Source organism: Nyctibius grandis, chromosome 11 (genome assembly GCF_013368605.1).
Source record: "Nyctibius grandis isolate bNycGra1 chromosome 11, bNycGra1.pri, whole genome shotgun sequence".
In the NCBI taxonomy this organism is placed as follows: Eukaryota; Metazoa; Chordata; class Aves; order Nyctibiiformes; family Nyctibiidae; genus Nyctibius; species Nyctibius grandis.
In genome coordinates, this window is record NC_090668.1 from 741857 (window position 1) to 762819 (window position 20963).

The 20963-nt window shown below is 60.9% G+C and overlaps 2 protein-coding genes and 1 non-coding gene across 4 annotated transcripts; all 3 read left to right on the forward strand.

Moving 5' to 3' along the window:
- Positions 1 to 454: 454 nt before the first annotated feature.
- On the forward strand, positions 455 to 8144 carry CCNT1 (cyclin T1). Of its 2 annotated transcripts, XM_068410610.1 has the most exons (9): positions 455 to 632; positions 1445 to 1526; positions 1827 to 1955; positions 2803 to 2863; positions 4192 to 4254; positions 4607 to 4652; positions 5623 to 5786; positions 5958 to 6028; positions 6382 to 8144. In XM_068410610.1, the coding sequence occupies exons 1-9, from the start codon at positions 457 to 459 to the stop codon at positions 7780 to 7782; spliced, it is 2193 nt and encodes a 730-aa protein (XP_068266711.1). In that variant the 5' UTR covers positions 455 to 456; the 3' UTR covers positions 7783 to 8144. The 2 variants fall into 2 exon arrangements, with proteins under 2 accessions (XP_068266711.1, XP_068266713.1); XM_068410612.1 differs by lacking the exons at positions 455 to 632; positions 1445 to 1526; positions 2803 to 2863 and having other exon boundaries at positions 1936 to 1955.
- A 1590-nt stretch (positions 8145 to 9734) lies between these two features.
- On the forward strand, positions 9735 to 20755 carry KANSL2 (KAT8 regulatory NSL complex subunit 2). Its single transcript, XM_068410812.1, has 10 exons — positions 9735 to 9772; positions 11184 to 11442; positions 12180 to 12358; positions 13000 to 13114; positions 13519 to 13686; positions 15373 to 15535; positions 16338 to 16434; positions 18809 to 19062; positions 19271 to 19480; positions 20266 to 20755. Exons 2-10 carry the CDS (start codon positions 11192 to 11194, stop codon positions 20371 to 20373), a joined length of 1545 nt encoding a protein of 514 aa, XP_068266913.1. The 5' UTR covers positions 9735 to 9772; positions 11184 to 11191; the 3' UTR covers positions 20374 to 20755.
- LOC137669079 (small nucleolar RNA SNORA2/SNORA34 family) lies at positions 16517 to 16645 on the forward strand. The gene has a single exon (XR_011049044.1). It is a non-coding gene; the product is annotated as a small nucleolar RNA SNORA2/SNORA34 family (small nucleolar RNA).
- Positions 20756 to 20963: the final 208 nt, after the last annotated feature.

A 20963-nucleotide genomic window follows, 5' to 3' on the forward strand; every position in this document is an offset into this window, starting at 1 on the left:
GCGCAGCCCTGAGGTACTTTGTCCTTCGTGTGTACAGATAAATTATATATAAAACTCACTTTGGATACGAGCTGTGGCCTGCGGTGTGCGGGGGGGGGGGCCGGGGCCGGCGGGGGGGGGGGCCCGGGGCCGGCGGGGGAGGCCGCGACCCCGGGGGGGCCCCGGCAGGGCCGCGGGGGGCGGGGCCTAGCGATGGGCGTGGCTAATGGAGGGGCGGGGCCTGGGGAGCGCTTCCGTTGCGGCGCGGGGCATGACGGGAGGTGCGGGAGGGGGGTAACGGCCTTAGCAACGGCCTTAGCAACGCTCCGCGTTAGGCCGCGCCTGCGCCACCGGCCCCGCCTGCGCCCCCCGGCGGCTGCTCCGCTGCGCCTCGCCCCCGTGACGGGGGCCGGTACGCGCGCGCCGCCGCCCTGTGACGTCAGTCCGGCGTCGGTGCGTGCGCGGGCGCAGACCGCCATGGAGGCCGCGGCGGGCGGCGGGGCCGGCGACGCGGCGGGGCGGCGCTGGTACTTCACCCGCGAGCAGCTGGACCGCAGCCCTTCGCGCCGCGCCGGGCTCGACCCCGACAAGGAGCTCTCGTACCGGCAGCAGGCGGCCAACCTGCTGCAGGACATGGGGCAGCGCCTCAACGTGTATCCGGCCGCGCTAGGCCGCGCGGCCTGCGCTTGGGTACCGCTGCGGGACCGGGGGGGGGCGGCTGGGGAGCGGGGAGAGACGGGCCTGGCCGCGGGGAGAGCAAGGTGGCGGTGCGGGGGGGAGCCGGGGGCGGCCGCGGGGGGAGTCGAGCGCGTTTCGGGAGCGGGGAGAGCTGGGCCGGGGTGCGGGGAGGGCCCGGCCCGGCGCCGGAGCGGGGAGAGAGGCCGGGAGCGGGGAGAGCTGTGTGGAAGGCCAGGCCCGGGCCAGCCCGGGAGCAGGGAGAGGCGAGCGCGTTTTGGGAGCGGGGAGAGCTGTGCTGGGGTGCGGGGAAGGGCAGGTCCGGCCCGGGAGCGGGGAGAGAGGCCGGGAGCGGGGAGAGCCGGGCCCGTTTCGGGAGCGGGGAGAGTGAGGCTGGGACCAGGGAGAGCTGGGGCCCCTTTTGGGACCACGGAGAGCTGGGCCGGGGTGCGGGGAGAGGGAGGCCGGGAGCGGGGAGAGCCGTGTCTGTTTTGGGAGTGAGGAGAGCTGTGCCGGGGTGCAGGGAGGGTCAAGTGCGGCTCGGGAGTAGGGAGAGCTGTGCCGGGGTGTGGGGAAGGCCAGGTCCAGCCAGGGAGCGGGGAGAGCCGTGCCTGGTTGCGGGGAGAGTGAGCAGGGAGAGCAGAGCGTGTTTGGGGTGCAGGGAGGGCCGGGTCTGGCCTGGGAGTGGGGAGAGCGAGGCCCAGCCTGGTGCCGGTGGGGTGTAGGGGAGCTGAGGGCGCTGCTCAGGGGTCGTCATCCGGGCCGTGCGTTTCCTTAACCGCCCCATCAGCTCCCAGCTCACCATCAACACGGCCATCGTGTACATGCACCGCTTCTACATGGTGCAGTCCTTCACCCAGTTCCACAGGAACGTAAGTGTGCTGGGGCCTGGCGGGGTGGGGGGTGCCGGGAACCCCCCGGCTCTGCTCCTGCTGCTGCCTGGCAGCCAGCGTGGGGGGCGACGTGGTGGGACCGGCCCTGGGGAGGGGGCTTGGGAAGGGGAAGGGTGTTTTGTAGCTGCTGGTGGTCACCAGAGACTCTTTTCCCTCCTGGTGGTGTTTGGACTTGCGCAGGCTTTGTTTCCTAAAGGAATATTTGTTTTATATGTGAGAATTAGACTAATTTATTTGCTTTACTCTTGATAATGTTGTTTTTTTTTTTTCCCTCTGAAGTCAATAGTACCAGCAGCTCTGTTCTTGGCAGCCAAGGTGGAGGAGCAGCCTCGTAAGCTGGAGCACGTAATCAAGGTAGCCCATGCCTGCCTGCATCCCCTGGAAACTCCTCTAGAAACCAAAAGCGAGGTAAGCGTTGAGGGGGAAGGAGTGGGCTGTGGTGTGAGGAGCGGAGGCACGAGGAATGGGAATGGTGAAGCGTGCTGCGTCCTGAGCCGTGTGGCTGCAGCGCTGGGTCCGGCGGTGGCCGTGTCCTGGGATGCTCAGTGACAGCTTGCCCGCTGGACTGCTCTTATGCTACCGAGAGCTTTTTGGCTTCTGTACAGCAGAAGGCTTTTCTCTCCTGCTCTGTGGCAACCTCTCTTCTCTTCTCCTCTGCTGTGCTGCTGCAAATGTGACTCGGATGTGCTGTGTAACGGTGTCTGTGTGAAACGCTGCTGAGGAGGGCGTGGATGGTGGCTGCTGCGAGTGGGTAGTGTCTGGCAGAGCAGGAGGTGGTGTGCGCGGCGTGGTTCTGGTCTGTCCCCACACGGTTAGTGGTGGGTTTATTAAGAACGTTGCTGGTTCCCCGTCTCTCGAGACAGCCCGTCTCACCTGGAACTGAGCAGCCAGCCCTGCTGAAAAGGGGCAGCTTTATCCAGGAAAGCTTGAAAAAAAAAACCAAACAAGGCAGCTAATTCCTCTCTTGTACTGCTCGTACAGCCACCCCGTGCAGTGCAAGGGACCAGGACAGAGAGGGCCGCTGTGGATCCCGGAGCAGCCGTCCCCTGGCAGAAGCACTAGCAGGGGAGCGGGTCTGCCCCAGCGCTCTGCTTTCTCTTTTCTGGCAGGGAATCTGTGCCAGTTCCCCCAGTGCAGAGCGGCATAAAGATTCCCCTTTGCTATTTTTGCCTCCCTGAGAAAAGGGTGTTAGAAATGTGCAGGCTTTATACGGAGTGCCTCATCGTGAGTAACTTGCCTGTCCTCTCAACCCCAGGCTTACCTGCAACAAGCCCAAGACCTGGTCATTCTAGAGAGCATAATACTGCAGACCCTGGGTAAGTTTTTCAAAGCGGACGGGCCGCCACACGAATCCCAGACCCAGGAGTGCTCCGCAGAGCCTAACCGCCCAGTCTTCTCCACAGCTGGAGGGCAGATGCACAGCTGACCAGTGGGAGAGCAAGAGTCCAGGCAACAAACTCTATTTTTCACACCCACTCCTTCTGTTTTCCTTTTAACATCAGTTTTTTCAGGTGTAACTTGTGTCAGGGTCAAGGCTCAGAGGAATTAAGGCGTGGAAGTGTGGCTTGTCTGGTTTTTTTTCCCCCCACAACAGGTTTTGTACCGCTTGGGCACCAGTCGCTGTCCTCCGTTGTGCTGTTGAACTTGATAACGCTCTAGTCCTGTGGCCAGGAAGCAGTTTGCACTGAGAGATGTCTAACAGAACCTGGGTTGAAAGTTAATGTTTTGATCAGATAGCTGAACATGAGGGGAAAAAAAAAAACCAGCAGGAGTTTTGGGGTGTTTTTGAAAGTAGAAGCTAGAGCCTACGTTTAGGGCTGTGGCCACTGGATCTGGTAACCTGTTTCTTTCTAAAATGTACTGTTAAAACTTGGTTTTGCTAACATCTGTTCCCTTTCAGAGGCAGTTTGTAGCTAGCATTCCACTCCAAAATACGCAGTAGGCCTTTGTTATCCCCGACTTGGTTCAGAGTAAACGCCCCTGGTCCCTCCCTCAAAGGGGACCAGAGGGGCCGGGGTGTCGATCAGTCACCCGGGGGCTAAACGGTGACCCCAGTTCTGCAGTGACTCGGTTCTCCAGTTGCCTTTTTTAACGTCCTGGTTCTTCTAGAACGTTCTGCCTGGGAAGAACCAAATCTGTTGCACACATGGACTGATTTGAATGGTTTTTTTCTTCTTTAAAACATAATGGACAGACTGAATAGGAAACAAGCGAGGATTAAGTTCAGTTGTCTTTAGTGCTGTGGGCTCCTTCAAAGGGAAAACGTCTGCTTCCTCTTAGCTTTTTGGGTGACAGAATTCCTTTGAGCAGATGCCATTGTCTTCTCCTTCCTCCCAGCTGCTCTAAGAGCCTTTGTCCTGCTATTTTTAAAATCCTTAATAGTTGTTTTGTTTTCAGTGAGGTCTTTCAAGCGCAGAAGTCATTTAGCTGCTTGGAGGTCTGGCAGCAGGAGTGACCTTCGGGTTTTGTGACTGGAGAACTTGAGTCTTCTGGATACAGGAAAATGGGCTCCTCTATTCCTGCTTGCCTGAGAGCAGGGGCTGTAGGAGGGAAGGGGAGAAGGCCTTGTCCCCCAGGAGCAGGAGACGTGAGGTTCGTAGATCCACAGGGGTGTGCTGATGGCCGTCTGTCTGTGTCCTTCCAGGTTTCGAGATCACCATCGACCACCCCCACACCCACGTGGTGAAGTGCACGCAGCTCGTGCGAGGTGAGCGATGCCAGACACTCGTGGCCTCTCCTCCCTGTGACCTCAGCTGGAGAGAGGAGGGCTGTGAGAACACGTTGTGGGGTTGCCTGAGAACTTGCCTGCTTAATTGCTCCTTAATAACCATAACGAATGTCAAAACAGAGGCAGTTGCAAATGACTGACGCGATGTTGTGGCTCTGCTGAACCACACAGAGCTCTCTGTGTGCACTAAAATCTTCCTAGCTGTGATGTAGAGCTGGTTGAGCCGTGCTGGCTCTCCTGTTCTGTGTGGGGTGGCGAGAGGCCTGTGAAACAGAGCAACTTTTGTCAGGAGGTGCAGACTAACGCCCTGCTTTTTCCTTTTCTCTTTCAGCCAGCAAGGACTTGGCCCAAACATCCTATTTCATGGCTACCAACAGGTTATTATTTTACAATTGATTCATATTTAACAAGATCTTATCTGGAGATGTGCCACTGGTGGCCCCTGGGGCATTGCTCAGCCCACGAGCAGCTGGGGATGGCTCAGGGTGGTTCAGGAAGAGCAGGAACCCTTTCTCCTGCTCGCTGCTGGTCAAAACCAGCTGCAAAACCAGCCATAGAAGCGAGGGAGGTGGGGTGCTCAGGAACTGCTTGCTTTTATGGGGAGTGAGCTGTGAGAAAGAAAAACCACCCCAACCCAAACCCAAAAGGTTTGGAATGAACAGAGACATTTTTTTCCTTGCTTAGTACTGAGGTGTCAGAGTTTGTTGAAGGTGCTCTGGAGCTCCAAAGGGCACCACGTGGGTTTCACTGTAAAGGGAAGGTGGTGGTAGTAACGTGTGGGTAAATGCATCCTGGAAACGTGTTTGATCCCTGCAGCAATAATTGCAAAACCAAGGAATTAGGAGTTAGGGTTATACTTGAAAGAAATCCAGGCAGAAAGTACGAAATGCAGCCAGGCAGCCTCAACTTTGCCTTAAAGTGACGCTGTGGAGCGCCTGATGAAGGTGCTTAAGCGATGAACTGGATTTATCAGGTGTAGCTACGGATGTTTTAACTTTCATTTCCTTCTGGCATCGTTATGGGGCAGAGTTAAGGCTCTTTTTGCACCTCAGCTTCACCCCTTACCTTGGCAGAGCGGAGGAGGGCTCGAGCGGGGCGGCAGCGTGTGCCTCATGCTCCCGCACGACGCCCAGAGCCTTGAGCTGACAGAGCTGCCTGGACCCACATTATCTGCAGCAGAACAGGGAAGGAACAAGCAAATTGGAGTGGGATAGAGATGCCCATAACAGTAGGGTTGTCCTGGGGGAGGAAGGGACGTCCCCACCACGTCCACCTCTTGTGCAGTGCTGAGGTTTAGGCTGGGGGGTTCACGGCTTTCTGTTTCTCTCTCCCTGCCGGGGACGTCAGCCTGCACCTGACCACCTTCAGCCTGCAGTACACCCCTCCCGTCGTGGCCTGTGTCTGTATCCACCTGGCTTGTAAATGGTCCAACTGGGAGATCCCAGTCTCCACGGACGGGAAGCACTGGTGGGAATACGTTGATGGCACTGTAACGCTGGAGCTCTTAGATGGTAAGTTCTGGAGCGAGGTTCCCCCCTAAAGGCTCTTACACTCGGTGATAGGAGCCCTCAGGATTTCCCCTCCTGGAGTAGCTCCATCTCATCAGTAAGCAGGGGGCTGCCCTGCTGGGTGAGCGCTGCTGTGCCCACCTCTGACCCTCTGGCTGGTGTTTCCCTCTGCAGAACTGACTCACGAATTCCTGCAGATCCTTGAGAGAACTCCCAGTCGGCTTAAACGCATCCGGAACTGGCGGGTAAGGATCTGCTTGGATGGTGGGTGCTTGCAGAAGACAGGCTGATCTGTGCTGTGTGGCATCTCTGCTGCTACAATGCAGGACAGGGCGCGTGGGGGGGCAAATCCGAGCGCTGGGCGGCTGCGAAATGTCGCTTTGGTGCTTGAGTTCATGACTCTGAATTAACTCTGTGGAGACCTTGGGGTTTTAACGGCGTTAGCAGCCCCGCTTCCAGCCATTGGGTCTTTCCCCACGAGGAGGGAGCTGGGGGCAAAGTGGATGTGTCTGTGAGGAGAGCAGGGTGAGCTGCTTTTGCATCAAACCAGCTCTAGTGCCAGCCCACAGTCAATGACCGGTTGCTGCTTTTATCCCAGGCCTCTCAAGCAGCCAGGAAGTCGAAGCCTGACGACCACAGTGAAGACGAGAGCCTGACGATCCTCAACATGATCTCCAGGAACAACAGTTCGGACATGAACATTGCTGGGTTAATGAGCATGTCAACCTCCTCGACCGCCGGCGCAGGGCCCTCTCTGCCAGCCACGGCAGACTCGCCCGGCGACCAGAGCGGTGCCGAGATGTCCCAGCCTGACCACTGGCATCCTCCAGCCAAGCTGGAGACCGCCCAAAGCCACAGGACTAACGAAAGCTCCTCAGAGCATCCCTTACAGCAAGATGGCGCTGGTTATCAGAAGCAGAGCGGCAAGAACGCCCCGTCGGCCAAAGTGTCGCTCAAGGAGTACCGGGCCAAGCACGCCGAGGAGCTGGCGGCACAGAAGCGGCAGCTGGAGAACATGGAGGCCAACGTGCGCTCTCAGTACGCCTACGCCGCGCAGAACCTCCTGGTGCAGCAGCAGCGGGAGAGGGAAGTCCAGCAGGACAGCAGCAACCCCTCTCCCATCATCCTGAAAATTCCCATGGGCGGCTCGGAGAACCCCGAGCGCCCGCCAGGCTCCGAGAAGAGCGACAAAGCCTCGGCCCTGAAGCTGAGGATCCCGGTGGCGGGCGGAGGTGCGGAGAGGCCGCTGCCTTCCAAGCAGGAGGAGATAAAAATGCGGATCAAGATGCCGACCGCCGCGGAGAGACACGGCCCCTTGGACGAGAGCGGCGGCAAGAACCGTGAGCACAAGGAGAAACACAAGGGCCACTCCTCTAACCACCACCACCACAACCACCACCCTCACAAACACTTACACGCCCCGCTTGGCGCCGGCCCCAGCAGCGTGGCCAACAAGCGGCCGGGAGACTCTAAGCACGGCAGCCAGCTGAGCGCCGTGCCCCACAAAAGCTACGGGCCCCTCGCCCCTTCCCGCAAGAGGCCCCTGCCGGAGGAGGCGGCAGCCACGGCCGCGGCCCACGAGCACCAGCCCAAAGTCAGCAAAGCCTCCAAGGGCCCCGGCCTGCCCTTCCCTTACCCCCACCTCCCCGGGGCCCCCCACCTGCCAGGGCACAGCTCGGATGCGGGCAACCTGCCCTTAGCCCAGACCAACAAAACCCGGGTCCCCCACATCAAATCGGACAAGGGTCCCACGGGGGCCAACGGGCACAACGCCAACCAGGCCAGTGACTACCAGGATACGGTCAATATGCTGCACTCGCTCCTGAGCGCCCAGGGCATGCAGCCCACCCCGGCCCCCGCCTTCGAGTTCCACTCGTACGGCGAGCTCCTGAACCCCCGCGCTGCCACCACCTCCAGAGCCGCCGCCAACACGGACAAGCCCCGACCACCCCCCCTGCCCTCAGAACCGCCCCCCCCTCTCCCCCCTCTCCCCAAGTAAAAGCCCCATTTTACTACTGAGTTGGAGCCCAAGCCTAAACCTGGGGCTGCCCCTACGGGGGGCGTCAAAGGGCTCGTTCGATCTCCACTGCCTCACGAAGAACTATTTTATTATAACTTTTATTATTGATATTTAGAGCGCGGAGTTGTTGAAGCTGTGAAAGGATAAGAAACCCTTTCTCTGGTCCTTGCTCCCTCCCCCAGTGACTTCCAGTTAGTGGTGGGCTCTGTCCCTGCTAGAACTGAAGCCCCCCCCCCAGCCTTCTTGGGAACACACACCGCAGGGGGGGCCTGGGGCGTATTTAAGATATGTCACACAAAAAAAATTTAAGATGTTTTACAAATAATTTAAGCAGTAACTTATATCTTAGTGTTTTTGTTCCGTTTTAATTCTGTGGTGCTGCGGGGGACCCTGGTGAGGGGTTGGGGGGGGGTTGGGGGGTGGTTCTGCTCGAGCTGTTGGTGGCAGAAAGGGGGTTCAGGAGTTTTTGGGGGCTGGAGGGGAGGAGGGGGCGTGAGGGGAGGGCAGGGAGCGGAGGCCACTCGGGCTGGGGGGGTGGGGGGGGTCCCGGCTGCTGTGACCGCGGGGTGATGGGTGCTGCTCTACCTGCTCCGGGTCCCCGTTTCGTCGCTCCCAAAGCTGCTCCGGTTTCGGGGTCCCGTCTCCATCCCTCGTGCAGAGCCCACCCCTTCTGCTGGCAGCCCCGGTGGGGCTTCAGGGGCAGCGCGGGGGGCCCGGGGCTGCTGGGGGCTTTCGGTGGCGTTTTGGGGTGGCTGGTGCTGAACAGCCGGGGTGAGGTGATGGGTGGGGGGCGCTTGGCCCAGGGCCTCCCCCCAGCCATGGCTGCTTTCTGTGGGGGGGAAGAGTCCAGACGAGCTGCCGCTGGTGGGGCTGAGCGGTGCTGAGCGAGGGGCTTGTGGGCTTGGATTGTGCCCAAAGGCACCTGCCGGGGCAGAGCGGCGCGGTGCTGGGCGCTGGCTGGCTGGGTCCTGCCGTGGGTGCTGTCGCCGGTGCATGCAGAGCCGGGTTTAGGCGTGAAACGCGTCGGTGGACGCGGTGCGGGGCCGTGCAGGGCTCAATCCGGAGTGCGGTGTGTTCCCAGCGGGGACGGAGGACGAGGCGGTGCAGGACGGCTGGCTGGAGGGGGCACCATGCCCGGGGCAGCTCTGCCGGGGGGTCCCGGCTGTTGGGAGCTGAGCTGGAAACACCGTTTACTGCAGCCCCGGCCCAGGGCCCCGGTGGCCGCCTGGGCCTGGTTGAAACACGTCAGACAAACCCGTTTCCTTTATTCTCAGACTTCACTTTTCCAACCTTCAATAAACGTCTCCGTATGGTTTTGTGAACTCCTTCTATCTCCGTCACGCTGGTTTTTACGAGCTCTCGGTGCCGCCGGCCCTCGCCGCCGCCTCGGCTCCCCACGGTTCGGGGTACGGTGTTTAGGCCTCAGGGCCCCGGTAAAGGCCTGTCCCACGCTCCCTTCCGCTGCTTTCAGAGCCTCTCTCAAGGCTGGCTGCTCCCGGGCTGTTGGGCTTCACGGGGAATCGCTCGCTCTGCCCTTTCCGTTAATCGGTGGGGAGCAATGGCTGCCTGCAGCCGTCCCGGTAAACCGGGAGGGGATGGGGGAGAGCCGGGAGGGGCTCTTGGGCTGGTGCCTGGGGCCTGAGCCAGTGTCCCCGGGGCTACCAGGAGCTTCTGCCTTCCCGGAGCCACAGCACAACCCCGCTCCCGCTCCCTCGCTCGGGGCAGGGCCCCCCCCCCCCGGTCCCGCCATGAGCCTCCGGTCCCGCCGCGCCCACGTGCCGCCTTCCCGCCGCGCCGCCTCACGTGACTCCAGGGGGGGCGTGGCTGGTCCCTGCAGAGTGGCAGCGAGCTCAGCCAACCGCGCGAGGCACCGCCCCCGCGCCCGCCGCGGATTGGCGGAGGGGCGGGCCAGTGAGATGAGGGGGGCGGGCGCGCGGCGAGGCAGCAGGGAGGCCGCGGCGGCAGCGAGGTAAGATGGCGGCGGCGCCGCCCGCCCTGAGCGGGGCCCGCGCAGCCCTTCGCTGCGGCCCCTGCGCGCTCCCCCGGGGCCCGTCCGCCCCGCCCCGCCCGCGGGGCCGGTTTTCCCCCCCGCCCTCCGCTCCGGCAGCGCTGCCTGAGCCCCCCTCGGGAGCGCCCCTCACGCCCGGCCGCCCGCGGACAAAATGGCGGCGCCGGGGCAGGCGGGCGGCGGGAGTGCGCATGCGCGGGAGCGGGCGGCGGAGCACGTGCGTGGAGGGAGAGGGGTCCGCACCGGGAGCGGGGGGTCTGTACCGGGATGGGCACCGGGAGTCGGGCATGGGCACCGGGAGCAAGGGACTGCAGCGGGAGCCGGGCATGGGCGCCGGGAGCGAGGGGTCTGCACCGGGAGCCGGGCATAGGCACCGGGAGCCTTGGGGCTGCACCGGGATGCACCAGGAGAGGGGATGGGCACCGGGAGCGGGCGGGCCTGCACCGGCATGGGCACCGGGAACCGAGGATGGGCATCGGAAGGCGGGGGAGCCTGCCCCGGGATGGGCACCGGGATAGGCACCGGGAGCCGGGGGGATGCACCGGGAGCGGGGATGGGCACCGGGAGCGGGGTGGCCGGCACCGGGATGAGCACCGGGAGCCGAGGATGGGCACTAGGAGCCAGGGATGGGCATCGGGAGGCGGGGGGGTCTGCACCGGGATGGGCACCGGCAGCCAGGCATGGGCATCGGGAGGCGGGGGGTCCTGCACCGGTATGCACCGGGAGCCCGGCATGGGCACCGGGAGACGGGGCCACGAGCTGAGGAGCTGCACGGGGGGTGTACTGGGAGGAGAGGGTCCTGCCCTGGTGCCGTACTGGGCGGCAGCGATCCTGTACTGGGCGCTGTGGAGCCGGTGAGGTGGGCACGGGGAGGGGGGGTGCGGGGCTGGGCCTGGGGGGGGGGGCAGGGGTGGCAGATCGTGCCCCCCGAGGGAGCTGGGGGACGGTCGGTGCCTTGAGGGGCTGCGGGTTGTGTTGGGCGTTACGGGGTTGGTGGGTGGCGTGTGGGGTGGAACGTGGTACCCTGGGGGGGTGCGGAGCTGGGGGGTCCTGCCCTGGGCTGGGGTGGGGACAGGGGCACCTCTGGGACACGCAGCGGTGCTTGTGCCCGCGTCGTAGCGCGGGTGTCACTGCTGGGTCGCTCAGGTGAGTGGGTTGGGTTTCATTCGGTGCAGAAATGGGGTCAATGTAAAGCTCAGGGTTTCCTCAGACATCGGAAGAAAAAATATCTGTGGGAGCAGCTTCATCTCCCCCCTGTCCCCAGGGGACAAAGAGCTTTCTTCAGATGCGCTGGCAGATGTTGGCAGGGGCTGCTCCTCCTTTTTATCTGTAGTTTGTTTCATTTCTTCTGACTGATCTGCATCTCTCGCAGGCGTTGGCATGAACAGAATTCGGATCCACGTGTTGCCGTCGAGCCGAGGACGCCTCACCCCGGTGCCGCGGCCGCAGGAGCCGCTGTCGTGCGCCTTCACCCACCGCCAGTGCTCCCAGCCGCGCCTCGAGGGGCAGGAGTTCTGTCTCAAGCACATCCTTGAAGACAGGAGTGCCCCTTTCAAGCAGTGCAGCTACGTTTCCACGAAGAATGGGAAGCGGTGCCCCAACGCTGCGCCCAAGCCGGAGAAGAAGGATGGGTGAGTACCTCTGGCTCCTGGTTTTCCAGTTCTGTGCCATGTAGGATTAAAACAGGTAGGAGGATCCTTCCCCTGATGCAGCTGCTGCACTTAACGTTACCTCAGACACGGGGCTTCCTGTTTCTAAAGTATTTTTAAGCTAGAAAAAGGTCTCTGTGAGCGCTGGACTCTGGGTGGAGTCATCCTGGTCCTGCAGGACTGTCCCCTGTGCCATCAGAAGGTGGCTGCAGCGATCCAGGTCCTTCCTCAGGGCTGTTCGTGCAGCCACGCGGTGCCGCAGCTCCACTCAGCAGGTTGAACTTGCCTCTCTCTGTGCTGACGGTTAATCCTCGGCGCAGATCCCCTGCTCGCGTGTTACGCCGAGTTGATGACCTGGGTGTGCTTCTTGTTCTCTCATGCGTATAAAATGTCCTGCCAGCCATGGATGGAAGGACCTAGAATGGTCATTGACATCCAGTGAAGACGTTTGCAGAGCACAGTTTCCCTTAGGGGAGCGTTGACCCACGTTTCACTCTCAGAGGTTACGGGGATGTGGACACTGGTAGTCTTCATTCTGCTCCTGGTCCCTCTGAGGCTCCACCCGATGTGGGACATGCTCAGCACGGAAACTGGGAGTCCCCTGTGAATGTTTGGGAGCAGAACTCGCCTCAGTGGCTTTCAGTGAACGCTCTTTTCGCTCGTCCGTTTCGCTGGCTGAGGGCTTGGAGTCCTAACGAGCTCGTGGTTTATCCCCGCAGCGCGTCGTTCTGCGCGGAGCACGCCCGTCGGAACGCGCTGGCGCTCCAGGCTCAGCTGAAGAAGGCCAATCCCGGGCCCGTGAGCGAGACTCTGCTTTGCCAGCTCAGCTCTTACGCCAGAACGGAGCTGGGCTCCCAGAGCGCCGAGAGCAGCCGCAGCGAAGCCAGTCGGATCCTGGGTAAGAACTGGAAGCAAAAACTGGTGAGAGAGAGAACCTGGAGTTCTCTGTCTTGTGTGCAAGTACCAAGAATATAACTTCATAAATCCAGTGAAAAAGAGAGCGCAGGGGGGTGGGTAAAAGATTGTGTTGTGCAAACCCTGGTGTGTCTCACCTGCCACTGATGGAGACAAGTCGCACCCCCAGACCCAAACCCTGCAGGTTTTCTCCTGAGTAGAGACGTTAGCTGGCTTCCCTCTGCTGGGTTAGTCCCTGTTGGTGCCTGTCGACACCGGCTCAGTGCTGAGCTCCCCACTCGCAGGGTTCTTGGTGGGGCCAGCCGGCAGTTCGTGGTTCCTGGGTGTTTTGGCTGTGCCGAGTTGGGGGTTTCCTGTTGTTCCATGTCCGTGTGCTGGGGAGGAGAAGCCTCCCCTGGCCAGAGGCAGAGCCAGCTCGCCTCCGTGCCCCTGTGGGGACGAGCTCCGGGGGTCTCAGCTGTCCTGTGCCAGAGCAGTGAGCGCTGGGACGTAGGACAGCGTCCTGTCACTCAGTGACTTGTGCCATGGTCTAGTTGCCATGGTGGTGTCAGGGCAACGGTTGGACTCGATGATCCCAGAGGGCTCTTCCAACCTGGTTGATTCTGTGATTCTGTGTCTTTTCAGATGAGGACAGCTGGAGCGATGGCGAGCAGGACCCCGTCACAGTGGACCAGACGTGGCGAGGGGACCCGGACAGCGAGGCTGACAGCATCGACAGCGACCAGGAGGATCCTCTGAAGTGAGTTGGATGCTGGTGGCTGCCGGCTGCTTACACCCGTGTGTAGCGTGCAGAGGAGCTCGGTGTGACACCAGAGGACACGGTTGTGTCGGTGGTGACGGTATTAACAGTGTTGTAGTTGCACTTTGTGCTGGACGTGAACTCTCGCCAGTCTTGGACCTGGTGGTTCTTCTGGGAAGTGTTTGATGGTGATCCACCTTCAGTGGGGAGCTCTCTGTTCAGCAGCAGTCTCTGGGTGATCTCTGAACTTAATAAATGTGTAAAAATGAGTATTTCTGCTCGTCACCCATCGGTGTGTCCAACCCAGCCCTGCTCAGCCCGTGTGTCTGATAACGTGTGTGTCATTGAGTCAGAACAGCCCTGAGGGACGCTTAGAAACTTCACCCTCTCTGGGTGTTTTTCAGGCATGCTGGTGTGTACACGGCCGAGGAGGTGGCTTTGATCATGCGAGAGAAGCTGATCCGCCTCCAGTCTCTCTACATCGACCAGTTCAAACGGCTCCAGCACCTCCTGAAGGAAAAGAAGCGCCGATACCTGCACAGCCGCAAGGCAGAACACGAAGCCATAGGCGAGTACGGGTGGCCCCTGGTCCTTCACTACCTCAAGGGAGGTTGTAGTGAAGTGGGAGTCGGCCTCTTCTCCCGGGCAACCAGCGACAGGACAAGAGGACACAGCCTCAAGCTTGGCCAGGGGAGGTTCAGGTTGGACATTAGGAAGCATTTCTTTACAGAAAGGGTCATTAGACACTGGAAGGGGCTGCCCAGGGAGGTGGTGGAGTCACCATCTCTGGAGGGGTTTAAGACAAGCCTGGACGTGGCACTTAGTGCCCTGGTCTAGTTGCCATGGTGGTGTCAGGGCAACGGTTGGACTCAATGATCCCAGAGGGCTCTTCCAACCTGGTTGATTCTGTAACTCTGTTAAAAAAAATTTGCCCTTTGTAGAAGCAGATTTCAGAGCAGCACTGGATAGGGGTGAAAATCAGCACAGGACTGAAACTCAGAGAAGGTATTTCTGTGGCTGGCCTCGTGCCCGGAGATCGCTATCGTTGGGGTTAGAAAGGCCGCAGGATTTCTTTGCTCTTCAAAGTTCTGCAGTGTTGTCAGGAAATGAGACTACAAAGTTAATTCTGAGACAAAAGTTCTTTTTTTTTGTACGGGATTTCCTGTTTTGGGGTTTATAAACAACAAATTTATTCATCTGCGAGGGCCTGTCTGTGTCAGCAGAGGTTTGTTGCGGGGGTTACACCAGTGCTGCTGTGATGACACGCTCCTTCCCCGTGCAAAAGCACTTCTGCCTCAGCTGGAATTCTCTCCTGCTCTCGGAGGCAGGAGTTTGGAGTTCAGCAGAGGCAGAGCCACGTTGTGTAACTGGCTGCAAGTATCTCAGGGCAAAGCACGCTTCCTCTAGCGTGGCCTTATAAATAGCTCATCCTGGAAAATGGCATCAGACGGCTCGGTCCCGAGTAAAAATAACTGGAAGTTTGGTACATAACAATTTTGTAGGACTCTTTTTTAGCAAACCAGTAATAGAAAAGCAGATCCTGAGCATTGCCCTGTAATTACGGCTGGGAGTACTTACTGGAAGCTTCCAGAACTTGCACGGGAGCAAGCTGAAATGCGACAAGCTGCCTGCAGAAATCACAATAGAGTTTTGAGGGGCCAAATTATTGTAAAAGATGCTTTAAAAATACTCAAGCGCTCCTCATGTGAGCAGTCTACAACAACCTGAAGGGAGGGTGTAGCAGAATGGGAGTTGGCCTCTTCTCCCAGGCAACCAGCGACAGGACAAGAGGACACAGCCTCAAGCTTGGCCAGGGGAGGGTCGGGTTGGACATGAGGAAGCATTTCTTCTCAGCCAGGGTCATTAGCCACTGGAAGGGGCTGCCCAGGGAGGTGGTGGAGTCACCATCTCTGGAGGGGTTTAAGACAAGACTGACCATGGCACTTAGTGCCCTGGTCTAGTTGCCATGGTGGTGTCAGGGCCATGGTTGGACTCAATGGTCCCAGAGGGCTCTTCCAACCTGATTGATTCTGAGAAGTTGGGATGAATTTTGGGATGGAATCTGCTTCATCATCTTGTGTAACCCAGAGATGTGCTTCCTGTTCACACGTGCAGCTCCCAGTCCTTGTTTGCCCCGTGTCGTCCTCAGCTGTTGGAGCTCTCGACAGCTGAATTTGGCTCTTGATACCAAAATAAAACAAAGGCTGTGGCAGGTGGGGTGGTATTTTCTGACCCCTTCCCTTGCTCCCTGCAGGCAGCAGCCTCCTCACGGGCCCCGAGGGGCTGATGGCCAAGGAACGGGAGAACCTGAAGCGCCTCAAGTGCCTGCGGCGGTACCGGCAGCGCTACGGCGTGGAGGCCCTGCTGCACCGGCAGCTGAGGGAGCGCAGGATGCTGGCGACCGACGGCGCTGCCCAGCAGGTGGGTCCAGCAGCGTGGGGACTGGGTCTGGCTGGGCTTACAGGGAACCTGGATCTCTCCTCTCGTCCCTTCCTGGGAGCGTTCCCGGGCCAGGCCCGCTCTGGCCCTGCCGGATTATCCCTTGTAACACCCTTTCTGCCACGACGTAAAGATTGGTCCTGGCCAGCACCTGCAGCATCCACACGTTGGCTGAAGCATCGTGGCTTCCTAGAGCCATTTTAAACGGGCACCAGAACTGCAGAAGTTCAGGTGTGGGGTTGGGGCATCTTCCCTTGTGAAAGGGCACGAGTTTCATCACTGAAAAATGTGTGGGAAATACTCGTTAGGGTGGTGAAACCCAGCCTCCCCCTAGGCCTGTGGGCACCAGAAGGTGACGTGGTGGCGTCAGGGCAATGGCTGGACTCGATGATCCCAGAGGGCTCTTCCCACCTGATTGATTCTGCGATTCTGCAGTACTGGATTTGATGCTCTGTGCAGCCATTTCTTTATAATTTCTTTAATAACTGTTATAAAAATCAAAGCGTTCCCTTAACTGACTTCTGGAAGTTGAAAGATAACTCTGAGAAGCCTCATTCCTTGGGACATACTTCTGAGGTGAAGTTCTTCCTATCGAAGTCGAGTTGTGCCTCGTTATCTCAGCTCTGTTTAATAAAAGCTGGAAGGAGGAGGCCGTAACGAGGAGCGAGGCTCTGCTGGAGCCGAGCTGCGTTTGGGCTTGGCGTGGTTTGAAAGCGAGTGTTGGGTGGCCGAGGGGGTTTCTCTGGCCCGGAGCCAGCCCTGAGCTCTTCCCTTGGCCTCGCAGGCACACACCACCCGCTCCAGCCAGAGGTGCTTGGCCTTTGTCGACGATGTCCGATGCTCCAACCCGTCCCTCCCGATGGCCAGGCACTGCCTCACGCGTATCCTTTGATCTGCCCTGGGCTGCACTCACTGTCTGCTGGCCGTTTGAAGTGTGGCTCAGCCTCCTTTTATTCTTCCTCTCTGGCCCTAAATCAAGGCCACCGGTTTGCTGTAGCCGTTGGCTTCAAGCAGGAGCCCAGAGGAAATGTCTCCCGGTCTGTTGGCGCTCCCGTCCCCGTGGAACGGCCAATTCGTGTGGGAGGGACAAAAGGCTGGGCCCCACGCAGCCTCCCTGTGGTGCTGGCTGACCCAGAGCATCCCAGTGGCACCGCTGGGTCACTTGGGAGCAACAAGGGAACGTCCCGAAGCCCAAGGGAGGCATGAGAGAGTTTGTGGTTGTGTGAAAGGGGCTCTGGGCTTGGTTACAGGCGCTGGGTGCCAGCAGCAGAGCCGGGCAGGGGGTGGGAGCTCTTGGTGGGAGCCCTGCTGCGAGGGCTGCGCGTGGGAAGGGGTGTCTGGCTGCTGAAGCGCGTGCTGGGTGATTTTGGGGAGGATCTGAGGGAGGGAGAGCGGTTCCTGGCCTGTTGGGGGCTGCCGTGGGTCAGCTCAGTCTCCTTTTACTCCTCAAAAGGTTCGTGTGTGTGTGAACAGTCTCAAGCTGTTCGACCTCCTGAAGCAGCCTCGGGTTTTTGAGGGCCAGCACTGAAATTCCCACTGGGATCCCCCCCCCCCCAGCTCAGGGATCCCCCCCCCCCCAGCTCAGGGATCCCCACCCCAACATGGGATCCCCACCCTGAGCGTTGCCCCAGCTCCATCTGCGCAGCTCGTGTCTCGCTGGGATTGGGTGGATGTGTCCAGGAGCGGGTTTGGATCGTGTTGGAGTGAGTGAGTGGGGTGAGTCAGGAGCGGCTCCGGCGCTGGGTCCCAGAGCAGCGCTGGCGGCCGGGGGAGGATGAGCTCTTGGTTTTGTTTGAGCTTTGTTTGAGCTCTTGGTTTTGTTTTGTTACTGCTGTTGGCCCACTCGCCTCCAGCGACGCGCAGGGAGCAGCCCGGGGAGCAGGAAGCTGCCTTTGTTTCTCCCTCATGACCACATACTTCAAAATAAAGGCAGGATAAATACCTACAAATCGGTCTGAGCAAGTTGCTGGTCGCAGCTGGCTCGCTCCGAGCGGGGCAGGCCGAGGAGGGAGTGGAAACAGCGAGGGTTGGTTTCCTTACGGCCGAGCCGTCAGCTGACTTTCACTGACACAAACAAGGTTTTACTCTGGTGAGCCCCGCGGAGCCGATGGCATCTGCAGCCGCTCGGCGGTGTGGGAGGCTCTGGGGCTTTGTTGGCGTTTCAGGAGCTGGATTGTTGGTGACAATGCGATAAAGGGACCGACCCCAGCCGGGCTGCTGGGCTCCAGGTGTGATTTTGTCAGTTTGGCCATCCACGACGCTTTTTGGCTACTGATAAAGTCGGTGCTTGATCTGGGAGTCATTCAGGGAGATTAAAATCTGGCTCCCCCACCCTGCTGTTGATGCAGAGCCGCTTTCCTCCCCACATCTGCCCTCGAGCAGCTGAGGATCTGGCTGCTCTGGGCTGGGCTCCGCACCGTTGCTGCTAGCCCAGGCCACGGGCTCCCCGCAGCCTGTGGGAAGGGTAAAGCTGAGACCTTGGTGGCTTAAGAAACTGGCTTGAACTTGGTGCCTTTTCCCAGTTCAGGTGGGTTGGGAAGTTTAGGGTTGGTTTCTGCTCTCCCACGCTGCGTGAACCCCACAACCATCGAGAGCAGCTGCTTGGGTGGGTTTGATGATGTACCTGGCCTGAAAGACTCAATCTGCCCCAGCTCCAGGTTGTCACCTGCGTGGAGGTTGTGCCTCACTCGGGGGGACAATCTCAGCTGGTCCTTGCAGCAGTGAGTAGAAACTTACTGTTAGTAAATGTTACTGTCAGTAAAACGTTTGTGCAGACCCTCGTGCAGCTCCGCAGGGCTCCTGGGAGAGGATGGGGTTCGCTCTGTAGCTGGTGCATCGCTCTGCAGTTGGAGCAGGAGTTTCTGTTTGTGATTAAAGGCAGGAAATCCCATTTACACCTCTGGCAGGAACAGGTTTTCCATTGGGAAGGAAAATGCACTGGGAAGAGAGAAATACCGGAACAAAACTCCTGGCTGTGGCAGAAGCATTGTGTGTGCTCGTGTCTGCGCTGCGCCGGGGTGTGCAGATGCCTTTTAAGAGGGTGTCTGCGAATACCAGCGAGCCTGGGCACGTGTGGCATCTTCCATGTGAGGATCTGCGAGTGCTTTACCGGGATCCTGCTGCATCTCCTGACCTTGGAGAAGTGTTGGGGGTTTAACACCATTTTCTGGAGGTGGTGGGTGAGTCGGGAGCGTTTCTGCCTCTGGGTTCTGTCTGTAGCTTGTCTGCGGGTTTCCCTTGACCGTGTCTCCCCAGACATCTGCCAGGACACCAACCAGACTCTCTTTAAGCCGTGCCAAGGCTCCGAGGAGGTGCCCTGCAACAAGCCGGTCCCCATGAGCCTCTCAGAGGAGCCCTGCTGCCCGCTCCACCTCCGCCTGCCTCCGCAGATGTACGTCCCCGAGCAGGTCCTGGCTGTCCCCGAGGAGCTGGAAGCTGCCCCCACGGAGCTGTACTTGAGCGCTGCCGAGCTCCAGCCCACGGAGAGCTTACCCCTGGAGTTCAGCGACGTAAGTCCTGCGCTGTGCCTCGGGCGAGGCGCCCTGCAGAAGAACTTCCCCTGGATATTGCTGTGACACGCCGTGAAGTCACGCTGAAACGCTCTGGAGTGGCTGTGGGGCAGCAGACCCCGTGCTCCCCGCGTGGAGCACACGTGGGCACCGTGTGAAGCCGCTGCCTCCACCCCACAGATAACGGGGAATTATTTTTCTCTCCTAGGACCTGGACGTGGTGGGCGATGGCATGCAGTGTCCCCCGTCCCCTCTGCTCTTCGACCCTTCCGTGGCCCTCGACCCATCCCTCAGAGACGTTCCCGAGGCCCCTATAGACATCCTGGCCCTGGAGGAGCCCTCCCACCCCGGCCTCCCCCCGCAGACGGACCGAGGGGGCTCCTCTGGCCCCCTCCTGCCTCCGGCCGAGCCCGCGCAGGTACGGCTGGGGGGGCACCGGCGGCTCCCAGCGTGGCCACCGCTCTTCCTCCGGGCGATGCCCAGCCCCAGGGTGCTGCAGGATGGGGCTCTCGGGGGGGAGAAGCCCCCATTTGCCCCCAGCCGGGCCCGGGGGGTTCCTCTCCCACGCAGCCACGTTCAGCTCCATGCTACGCCTGCGGTCTGGGGGGTATTAGGGGTGAGGAGGGGGTGGCAGCCAGAGCCTGTCCCCAGGGGAGTGGCGGAGGACGGGCGGTCACCTCGGTGCCACCCTCTTCCTGTGCGTGGGACGGGCGTCGTGGGAGCTGTCTGGGACGTGGGGGGATGTCTGTGTTCTCCCAGCTGGGGGTTTTCAGGGGAACTGGGCACGGGGCTTCTGCTTTCTCCTTCCGAGTCTCATTTTTCACTTCGAACTCGCTCCTCGTGCCCTGCCCGCAGCCTGTGCCCCGCTCAGGACGTGCCCTCGGGGTGTCATCTTTGGGGATGTCCTCTGACGCTGTCCCCGCAGCCGAGGGGTCCCCGCAGCCCCTCTCCCCTTGGTGGGAGCCGAGTGTTGGGGTGGGGGGACCCCACGCACCCCCCAGGCCCCGACTGAAGGCCACCGGTTTGCCGTAGCCGTTGGTTTCATGCAGGAGCCCAGAGGAAACGGCTCCCGCTCTGCTGGCGCTCCCGGCCCCGGGGGACGGCCACTTCGCGTGGGAGTGACACTAGCCCGGGCTCCCACTCGCCTCTGCCCGGGCGCGTCCACCTGCCGCCAGCCCACCCTGCTGCTTCTGTCCCCAACAGGGTCACCTGCCACTGGCACCGTGCCGCCCGGGGCCCAGGGACGACAGGCGGCCGGAGGAAACGGCTGCGGCCGCCAACGGGACCATGGAGCCGGCGGCCGTGAGCTGAGACCGGCGGCACGGGGCTTCTCCACGCCCCCCCCCGTGACTCCTCACCGGCCACGGAGCCCCTCGGGGGGAAACGGGCCAGCACCGGGCCGAGCCACAGCTCCAGCTCCTCGCCGGGTGCCGTTCCCAGCCCCGCGGGGGCTGAACCCCCCGTGCGGGGACCCCAGACCCTCCGTGCCCCCTCGCTGGGGGGGCCACCCCAGGGGGGCTCGGGGAGGGGACGGGGTGGCTCTGCCCTCCCTGGGGGCGAGGTGGGGGGTCCTGGGCAGTGCCCGGGGGGGCTCCAAGGCCAGGGCTGCGCTGTGGGGCCGGTCCCGTTGTCGGTGTGGGGCGGAGGTGCCCCCCGCGTGTCCCCCCCCCCACAATAAAGCGCTGGAGGCGGGTGCCCGGTGTCCGTGTGTCCTGTGGATGGCGGCGGAGGAGGGAGCAGCCCCGGGGGGCTCGGGGGTGGGGACCGTCCCCCCGGGGAGGGGTGACCCCCTCAGCTCGTGCTGCCGGTGGGACCCCCCCCGCCTTCGGGGGTCCCGTATTTGGGTCCTTCGCACAAGGACCCGGAGCTCGGTGGCTGCGGGGGGGGGACCGGGTCGGGCC

Bases quoted from the DNA above. Each gene is read 5' to 3' on its own strand.
- CCNT1 (XM_068410610.1), top strand. From the start codon at position 457: ATGGAGGCCGCGGCGGGCGGCGGGGCCGGCGACGCGGCGGGGCGGCGC. The intron at 633-1,444 runs GTATCCGGCCGC...CCGCCCCATCAG, and splicing joins ATGGGGCAGCGCCTCAACGT to CTCCCAGCTCACCATCAACA. The intron at 2,864-4,191 runs GTAAGTTTTTCA...GTGTCCTTCCAG, and splicing joins CATAATACTGCAGACCCTGG to GTTTCGAGATCACCATCGAC.
- KANSL2 (XM_068410812.1), top strand. From the start codon at position 11,192: ATGAACAGAATTCGGATCCACGTGTTGCCGTCGAGCCGAGGACGCCTC. The intron at 12,359-12,999 runs GTAAGAACTGGA...GTGTCTTTTCAG, and splicing joins CGAAGCCAGTCGGATCCTGG to ATGAGGACAGCTGGAGCGAT. The intron at 13,687-15,372 runs GTACGGGTGGCC...CCCTGCAGGCAG, and splicing joins GAACACGAAGCCATAGGCGA to CAGCCTCCTCACGGGCCCCG.